The sequence below is a fragment of the Salvelinus namaycush genome, chromosome 40 (genome assembly GCF_016432855.1).
Source record: "Salvelinus namaycush isolate Seneca chromosome 40, SaNama_1.0, whole genome shotgun sequence".
Taxonomy (NCBI): Eukaryota; Metazoa; Chordata; class Actinopteri; order Salmoniformes; family Salmonidae; genus Salvelinus; species Salvelinus namaycush.
The window spans coordinates 12,933,885-12,943,488 of NC_052346.1; the positions used below are offsets into that span (position 1 = coordinate 12,933,885).

The 9,604-nt window shown below is 46.2% G+C and overlaps 2 protein-coding genes across 2 annotated transcripts; both read right to left on the minus strand.

Moving 5' to 3' along the window:
• Positions 1-208: 208 nt before the first annotated feature.
• Positions 209-3,498, minus strand: LOC120033556 (testicular haploid expressed gene protein-like). Its single transcript, XM_038979953.1, has 8 exons — positions 3,310-3,498; positions 2,626-2,707; positions 2,490-2,551; positions 2,300-2,366; positions 2,102-2,228; positions 1,824-1,980; positions 1,423-1,622; positions 209-1,340 (listed from the first exon to the last, which is right to left on the minus strand). Exons 2-8 carry the CDS (start codon positions 2,685-2,687, stop codon positions 1,299-1,301), a joined length of 717 nt encoding a protein of 238 aa, XP_038835881.1. The 5' UTR covers positions 2,688-2,707; positions 3,310-3,498; the 3' UTR covers positions 209-1,298.
• Positions 3,499-4,871: 1,373 nt separating this feature from the next.
• On the minus strand, positions 4,872-9,604 carry LOC120033543 (SH2 domain-containing adapter protein F-like). Its single transcript, XM_038979934.1, has 9 exons — positions 9,253-9,604; positions 8,220-8,467; positions 7,936-8,037; positions 7,522-7,774; positions 7,232-7,398; positions 7,049-7,154; positions 6,553-6,715; positions 6,316-6,435; positions 4,872-5,707 (listed from the first exon to the last, which is right to left on the minus strand). Exons 2-9 carry the CDS (start codon positions 8,460-8,462, stop codon positions 5,521-5,523), a joined length of 1,341 nt encoding a protein of 446 aa, XP_038835862.1. The 5' UTR covers positions 8,463-8,467; positions 9,253-9,604; the 3' UTR covers positions 4,872-5,520.

A 9,604-nucleotide genomic window follows, 5' to 3' on the forward strand; every position in this document is an offset into this window, starting at 1 on the left:
AAACAGCAGATTTGGGACAAGGTAGCACGTCCGGTGAACAGGTCAGGGTTCCATAGCCGCAGGCAGAACAGTTGAAACTGGAGCAGCAGCACGACCAGGTGGACTGGGGACAGCAAGGAGTCATCATGCCAGGTAGTCCTGAGGCATGGTCCTAGGGCTCAGGTCCTCTGAGAGAAGAGAGAATGAGAGAGAATTAGAGGGAGCATACTTAAATTCACACTGGACACCGGATAAAACAGGAGAAATACTCCAGATATAACAGACTGACCCTAGCCCCCCGACACAAACTATTGCAGCATAAATTAATCATTGTTTTTGTTTCCTCAGGGCAATGCTGTGCCATAAAGGTAGGCTAAAACACAAAGGAAAATCAGAAACAGAACATGTATTAAGTGAAATATAGTAGAAACAAGCACTCTTTTCCAAAGAAAATACAAGTTGGGCATAACCTGGGTATTTCACTGCCTATCCAACCAGATTCTGGGATCCATTCTTCTTCGCTGTCACTGTCCTCAAGCTGATTGTCCTCACTATCAGAGGGTATGATCCAACTGCTCCATTAGGCTCCCTTTGCTCATAGAATGTCCCTGTGTGAGTCTGTACGGGAGTTGCAGCGATGAGACAAGACTGTAACAACTCATGGTATCCAATTGGATACCATGAAAAAGGGGTAAAAAAAGAAGAAATGTTTCTTACCATGTGCTCACATGTTTTTGTTGTTTCCTGGAAGAAGTTCCCTGCCCAAATTGATACACCATACCAACTTCTGCACCTCATTGGATTGTTGAATTTAAAAGAATTCAAATTGGGAGGTTGTAGGGGCAAAACGGCTTTCTGCTGCCTTACTATGTGCAGTAGAGGGTTAACAGAAGAGGGAATATTCATTAAGGATATTACATCCTTTTCAGGTTTTCTACATCTGTCACCTACTACAATTGCACACTAAAAGATATAAGGTAGACTTTTACATTCAGGTGGTTTTCGCTTTACGTATGTAATGTGCGTTGTAATGTTCTAGGTCCGTGACAACTCTCCTTTGGTGATAGTAAAAGTCACTTCAGTTCAGTTGAATGAACAGCCCGCTGTTGAACGTCACAGCACTAAACAATCCACCTTCTAAAGCCAGCGGTCCCACTGGACCAGAACAAAGACCCAGCAACATGTCTCAATGATATCGTAGATGGGCTTTATTATGGAGCAGTGGTGATCAGGGACATAGACATGCTGTATAGGAGACAGAGTATCTGAAGAAGAGGCGGCTGGAGGTACTGCAGAGGTGAGAGATGAGATGCATTCGTCTATTTGCCCTTGCATTTCCGCGGCAGGGGCAGACAAAGCTCCTGTGATAAACAAACAGACAAACTAATGACATTTTTATTCAATTATTTAAATGAATGAGTAAATAAGAGAAACACAGCTCACCTGTAGGCGCGGCGAGGCGCTAGCGGAGCGTGCAGCTAGGGTAACCGTGTACGGGTTGTAGCCGTGGAACAGCGCCTTCCGCTGGTTGGGCTGTGAAAGGACCTGTACCCTCTCACTGGCTACTGCCTTCCTCACTGGCCCAGGCACTGGCCAGATGACTGGACGGTCCTGGGCATACTGGGGGTGGACAGACTTAGGGACTGGGAGAGGGGAGGTGGATGGGAGGAGGAAGGAGACGGAGAGAGTAATGGAAAAAGAGAGCGTGTGTGCGAGACAGGTAGATAGAGTAGCAACAATTTTCAGGCTAAAAATGAACACCACATTTACTTTGCAATGTAGTTGGATGGCCGTTATTAAACGTTACTGTCTGAGGTAAATACGAGGTATCTTAAGTGTCTTACTGGCAAGGAGCTGTAGTCGGGAGGAGGTTGCAGCTGGGTGGGGGGGTGCCAGTGAGGTCTTGGATGAATGGGGCGAATAGAGACCCTGCCTCCGCTTGGGACAGGCCAACTGGCAGACCCTAGGACTGGCTACTGCAGTCTGCACCGCTGTGCTCAGCTAGAGAGAGAGACACACACACACAAAGAGAGGAAACAAGAGAGATAGCTAGATATGGAGAGATATGGAGAGACACAGATAGAGAGGATTATACATTGAGGTGTGTGTGTGTGGTGCTCACGGAGGCCAGTAGGGGGCGGTCATATTCCCAGCCTGCGGTGGGGAGGCGGGGCAAAGCCAGAGAACACACTCTATTGGATGGATAGGCACTCAGAGCTGCTACACTGACCTCCCATTGGGGAGATGATCTGGAGAAGGAGGAGAGTCATCATGCATTATACACATCATTAACATACTGTACAACATTATGAAGTGTTACCTGCTCTGTTCGAACCCAGAATGAAGCCGCTTCCTGCCACACAGCTGGGACCAGTGGGGCGTCAACTCTACAAGAAAAACAGTAACATTAAAAAGGTCATTATGAAGTCAATTATCCACAACACAAACATAGAGACAGAAAGAGAGAGTGAAAAAGGGATAGGGACAGAAAGAGAGTGGGGTGATCTTACCAAACTTGGTGGTGGAGCCATTTCTTTCAGGTGGGAGTTCATCTAGCCAGTAGACTGACCGTCTGGAAGGAAAAGAATCAGTCAGTCTGTCAGTGTGTGTGTGTGTGTGTGTGTGTGTGTGTTTGTGTGGCAGTACCGGTCAGGGAATCGGAGCAGGTTGGGTTTGGGCTGAGCGAGTTGCACCATCCGGGAAGTCATGGATACGTGAGCTGCTGAACCTTAACAAAAAGATGGCTGTTTATTGCACAGGAGGTTGATGGCACCTTAATTGGGGATGACGGGCTCGTGGTAATGGCTGGAGCGGCATAAGTGGAATGGTATCAAATACATCAAATATGGGTTCCATGTGTTAGATGCCATTCCATTAGCTCCTTTCCAGACATTATGATGTGCCGTGCTCCCCTCAGCAGCCTCCACTGGTTGATTGTATTTTCCTTTAAATGTCTCTGAACACAGCACCTTTCTTCAATGGGAGACAAGTACAAAGTCAAAGGGATAACAATAACACCTCATTATGACATGTAAATAGGCTAACAATGGCATAAACATGACATAAGAGCTGTCATGACCACTAGTAAGAAAATATTTTCAACTTTCTCTCAAATATGCTGTCAACTATGCACTGGATGCCAAGTTGCCAACGACTTTATTTACTACTACAGTAGGAATAATTCACCTTGAACAATGATACCATAGGCTAGTGAGTCAGTTCATGAGTACACAGTATTAATCAGATACGTTTTTATAAAGTAAACGCAATATCCACGATTAGCAGCCTAAAATATTTGCACACATCACGTTATTTTATCACGTCGCCTACCTGCCGCTGCCACGCGATCAACTTGGGGTGTGTTCGTAAAATCGCTCTGGAGTGCCAGAGTGTGCTCTGTGCGTTCGTAAATTTAGAGAAATGTCAGATTGTCCATTCGTAAATTCAGAGCGGACAGTTGACGCTCTGGCCGAGGAGTAGGGTTGATCCGAGCGTTCTGACCTCACAACGGCAGTCGAGCACCCAAGCTAACTGGTTAAAGTTGGCTAGCTTGCTAGCTACTTCCAGACATAAATGAGAGAACACCTCACTCTGACCATTTTACTCGCCCAAGCAGAGCAGGCTAGGCTCATGTCATCTAGAGAGTTGGTGACTGTAACTGCTGCTGGCAACAATTTAAGAACTTTTTTGCTAGTTATTCTGCGCTCTGATACACTCAGACTAGAGTGCGCTGAAATCTGAGTAGGGGTGCGTTCGTAAATGCACTCTGGCTATCTACTCCAATTTCAGAGCACTCTCGTTTGTGCCAGCGCACTGAATAACTGATGAATTTACGAAAGCGCAACACCCATTGAATATTACCGGTTGGTAGACGTTGGCAAAAAAAACTATGAAATTGTTGCCAGTAGCAGTTAGTCACAAACGCTCGAGATGACATCTAAAAAACGTAATTTGCTCTGCTATGGAGAGTGAGGTGTTCTTTCATGTGTCTGGAAGTAGCTAGCAATCTAGCCAACTTTAGCCTGTTAGTAGTCAAGCACCCAAGCTAGCCAAAGCGTCCAGCGTGCGCTCTGAACGCTCCGAGAGCGAAACAAATTTATAAACGCCCAGAACGCAGTCTGAGCGCACACTGGCACTCCAGATTGAATTTACAACCACACCCTAACTAGCCAAAGTGAATTTACGAACGCACCCTTGATGTTTATCCTTGTTTGCGCTGATACTGACACCTGGTGGTTGCTATGGTGACGCCAGCGTCTATATCATCCGTCATGTCACGCAGAGTGATGTGAAAGCCTTTCATAATGAGGACATTATTGAACGCACATGCTGGTATTTTTTCGATTTCTCTTGCAATTTCAATTTAAACACTAGCATACCAATTAGAACGAAGCAATGATATTAGTATGGACAATGGAAAGTAGTAAATATATTGATCTGAACAACCCTTATCCCTTCCCTCTACCTGTGTATATGGGGTTAGACTTAACAGTTTTTTAAAAACAAAATCACACTTTATTTTCAGAGAACACGAGAAAACCTTACAAACAGCACCACAGTAACAAACCTACCTATTATTCTTTAGCTTTCATGATCAAAGTCCAAAAAACATTCACACTTTAACACACTACACCGAGTGTACAAAACATTAGGAACACCTGCTCTTCCCATTACATTCCAACTAGGCGAAAGCTATGATCCCTTATTGATGTCACCTGTGTCTATGAAGTGGAGGAGACGGGTTAAAGGAGGATTTTTAAGCCTCGAGACAATTCAGACATGGATTGTGTATGTGTGCCATTCAGAAGGTGAATGGGCAAGACAAAATATTTAAATGCCTTTGAACAGGATATGGTAGTAGGCACTCCGGTTTGAGTGTGTCAAGAACTGCAATGCTTTTCTGTGTGTATCAATAATGGTCCACCACTCAAAGGACATCCAGCCAACTTGGGAAGTGTGGGAAGCATTGGAGTCAACATGGGCCAGTATCCCGGTGAACTGAGGCTGTACAGAGGGCAAAATGGGGTGCAACTCAATATCAGGAAGGTGTTCCTAATATTTTGTACACTCAGGGTATAATACCAGCATTCATTCATATAAGTACTGAAAAAGCTTTCAAGCACACATTTCTATAATAGCTTTCCACTATAGCGATGTAGCGTTCTACTGTATAGCACTATTGGATGAAACTCCCACCCTGGTACAGCTAGCTAATCAATGTGCCAGACGGATGATCGATAACACTCTATTGACATACAGTAACCTGCTCTGTTACAGCATTTTCCTTTGGCCATATAATACAGCAACCATTGTGGTTTCCACCAGAACCATGTTGACGCGCTAAGAATAACATCACACAGTTCCACAGCAGCCCTGTCAGCATCTCCGCAGACGACAGCACCTTCTGTATTAGTATCACAAATAGCCGTGTCCCACTCTATTGCCTATATAGTGCACTAATTATGATCAGAGTGCACAAAAGTTGTGCACTACATAGGGAATAGGGTGCCAGTTGGGATGCAACTAATGAGTGGAGAAGGGTCAGAGGGTCTGTACTATGACAGGGTAGAGCAGAGACAGGTGTTCAGCTCCTCTGATAGGTAGTTTGTGCATGGTGTAGTAGTGGATGACCTCTGGTACAGAGGAGAATGGAGGACTGTTCTCTCCCAGGACGTAACGACTCTCTGAACTCCGAGTGAACTTCATATGCATGAAGCCCTGACAACTCCTGAAAGACAGAGGAGAGAGAGAAAAAGAGAGAGCAGCGTTATAAAATCCTTAACATCTTATTAGGGCCTAGATAAATATGGAAAACCCATGGAAAACACATTTACGATGATGTGATTGGTATAATGTAGAACATCAGGAAGGCTTCCTGAGTGGTCCAGTGGTCTAAGGCACTAGAGATCCTGGGTCGAGTCCAGGCTCTGTCGCAGCCGGCCGCGACCGGGAGACCCATGGGGCGGCGCACAATTGGCCCAGCATCGTCCGTTTTCGGGGAGGGTTTGGTCGGCAGGGATGTTCTTGTCCCATCGCGCACTAGTGACTCCTGTGGCGGGCTGGGTGCAGTGCACGCTGAAACGCCAGGTGTTTCCTCCGACACATTGGTGCGGCTGGCTTCCAGGTTAAGCGGGTGTTGTGTCAAGAAGCAGTGCGGCTTGGCTGGGTTTCGGGGGACGCACAGCTCTCGACCTTCGCCTCTACCGAGTCCGTATGGGAGTTGCAGCGATGGGACAAGACTAACTACCAATTGGATACCACAAAATTGTGGAGAAAAACAAACTAACCAAAAAGATAACACCAGGAGAATGAGAGAGGGAGAGTGTGTAAAGGTACCTGAGGGAGAGAGAGTAGTCTTGTGGGCAGGTCTGGCTCTTCCTCACCAGGTAGGAACTCTCTTTGCACAACGTCAGTAGAGTCTCTGCCTCCGCACGACTCACAGCACCGTGGTACCACCTGCAAGGGGGACATATTACTGTGTGACGCATAGCAAGGGACACAAAATTGTGACACACGGCCAGGGGGAGCTTCTTAAATTATACTGAGAGTCAGTGGTTGAGGGGAGGAACTTACACCTGTCTCTCCAGGGGCAGGCAGGGGTCCACTCTCTCACCCAGGATAGGGGGGGTGTCACCAGGCCTCCGAAGGCTGGCTGGGGCTGTGGGGCTGGTCCTGAGTAGTTTGGCCTGGTCTGACTGGGCTAACGACTTCTCCCACTCTGCCCCCTCAAACTTCACTACAAATGGAGAGTTTTATTAGCCAACTACTTAAATACCTGGGCAACAGGTAGCGGTTAAGAGAGTTGAGCCAGTTACCGAAATGTCGCTGGTTCGAATCCCGAGCAGACTAGGTGAAAAATGTGCCCTTGAGCAAGGGACTGAACCCTGATTGCTCCTGTAAATCGCTCTGGATAAGAGCGTCGGCTAAATGAATAAAATGTAAAACTGCAGCATCTACTGAGTGCCTCCTACAACAGAATAGATCAGAGCACTGGTGTACTTGCTAGAGCTTTAGAGATGTATTTTAAAGCCCAACAATTCAGTGATGCTTTCCTCTATTAGATATCTACCTGCTAGAGCTTTGGAGATGTTGTCCTTCTTCCATTCCCAGGGCTGGTCGTACTCCTCTGCTGGTCTCTCATCGTCCTGGGGCAGCCTGCTCTCTCTGACCTCAATCTGGAAGAGGAGGAGGAGGAGGAGAGGATGTAGGAGGATGATGAAATCAAAACAGAGAAGAAGAAGAAGATTGTTACCTGTTCGTCCCTGAGGAACTCTCTCCCCTGCTGCTGCGGTGGCGCCCCCCGGTGGCGATGTCGAGTCCTCTCATCGTAGGGGTCATCATAGAGTTGATCTCCGATCCCAACCACAACCCTTTCACTGCCCACTCCTGGCTGGCCCCGCTCTGGGCCCTGCTGGAGCTCTACACACACAATCAATTCATTAACTGTGAGTCTATGCATCTCAGTAGTACGTCAGTCATTTTAGACAGCCAGGCGTGAAGTCCAATGTGTGGGTGTGTAGGCAACAGCTAAAAGGAACCAACCTGTGATGACCCTCTGGGCTTCAAAGGGTTCCATGTAGCTGCTGCTGTCCCCTGGACGGAGACTGAGACCTAGGATAGGGTTAGGGCTGAAGGCTACCAGGGTAGGACTGGTGATGGGGCTGAGGCCCAAGATAAGGTGTGGGCTAGGGTTAGGCTCCCAATCTGCTCTAAGCCGTGGAACTGGTCTGGCATCAAACGGGTCCGAGTAGTCAGTGTCGGAGTTCCCTACTGCTGCAGGAGCAGAGGGAAGCACCTGGAGAGAGTGATGGACGGTGGGTGGGTTAGAGAGGAAAAAGGGTAAAAAGAATTTTTTAAAATACTAAAGAGTCAAAGCCATAATGAGGAGAATCATGTGGATACAAAGAACATGAAAGAGGGAGATCAACAATAAAAACAACAACTGTCAAGCCATACCGGTTCTTGGTGGATGGTGACGGGGCTCAGGGGGATCTTACTGCGACTGAACTCCTGAGAATCCACCTTGATCAGCCTGTGTTTGGGAGACACCACCTTCACCTGGAACACATTATAACAACCTTTAAAGACCTGTAATAACATGGTCATAACACCTGTAAAGCCATGTGTTTGATACTGTTAGATCCACCCCATTCCAGCAATTACATTGAGCCAGTCCTCCTATATCTCTGCCAACCAGCCCCCTCTGCTGTAATAACAGCAGAAGATATAACATTTCCCACCTCTGCATCGTTGGGAAGGACAGAAGCGAAGGCGGGAAATGCATGCAGGCTTACTGTCCCCCTGCAGCCACCGTAGCAGCCATTTTGTGGTTTCTCTGCGCTCTGGTAGGGGTCTTCAAAGTCCAGGTCTTTCTGGGCTCTGTAGGCCCTCAGGATCTCACTCTCTGTGTAGTCAGGACGCGGAAGCTGGGGGGCGTCACGACGGCTGCCGAAGTTCAGGTAGTCCTTTAACCACTTTGCCATGGGGTCTGAGGGAAGGAGAATAAAGCAGAATATTACATCATATCTAACTAACACTTCCAATAATGTGCTTACCGTGACAATGGAATCAGTAAAAACAATAACACACTGGCATTCAGTGGACGCGTATCAGGCTAGGTGTGTGAGGGAATAAAACACTGGGTCTGGCAGTCAGTCATTGGACAATGTAAGTGATCAGGGTAGGTCAGACAATTTATCTAAGAGGAATATTAACGTTCTAATGTAACTAATTAGATAACTTGCTTGGTATGGGTGCAGTGGACATGAAAGGAGGAAAGACTGGCATGATAGACCTCTGGACCCTAGTTGTTTAAAGGCCCATATATATAACATATTGAGCAAAATAAATGACTTTTTCAATCACACTAGCTAACGTTACCTATATAACCTTTGCTTTGTGACAGGAGGATCGGAGCTAGATAAAGCTAGGTAGCCGAACTGGAATGCATTCATCAAACTAACGTTTGAGAGAGTAGCAACTGTTAGCTGGCTAGATATTGTACTGTATTTCCAGATAATTTTATTTACAAGGCTATATTTCGTTTGAATCTGGAAAGCGACAGACAAGCTAGTCAGTCATGGATCTAACGTTACCTACTACGAATGTTTGGCTATTGTCTGGCTAGCTATAATCAGCTGATGTTAGCTAGCTAACATTATTACTAACGTTAGTAATGTTTGGTGCAACATTGAAGACATAACGTTAACTAGCTAACGTTAGCTATGCAGCTTATATTTGCATAATAAAAAACGATACACTGTCAATACTTACGTTTTGATGGAAATCGGGGCCGTTAGCCAATGACGTATTTAATTGTGTGTCCACCCCCCATGAATTCACAGAAATGTCATTGTAGCTAGCTAACGTTAGCTAGTTAACTTCCCTCGTCTTGAGCTGAATAAAACAAGTTTGCCTGCCACGAACGTAAATTAACTACACTACGTCAGTCAGTCCGTTTAAAACAAAGATTAAATGCATTTTGTAGGATAGTATTTCAGTTAGCAAGCAAGCTAGCTAGCTAGTTGGCTAACGTTACAATTTCTATCTAGCTAACTAATTCGACTATTTTAGCCAGAAATGGTTAGCTCACCAAGCTACAAAAACAACGGTTAGCTAGCTACAA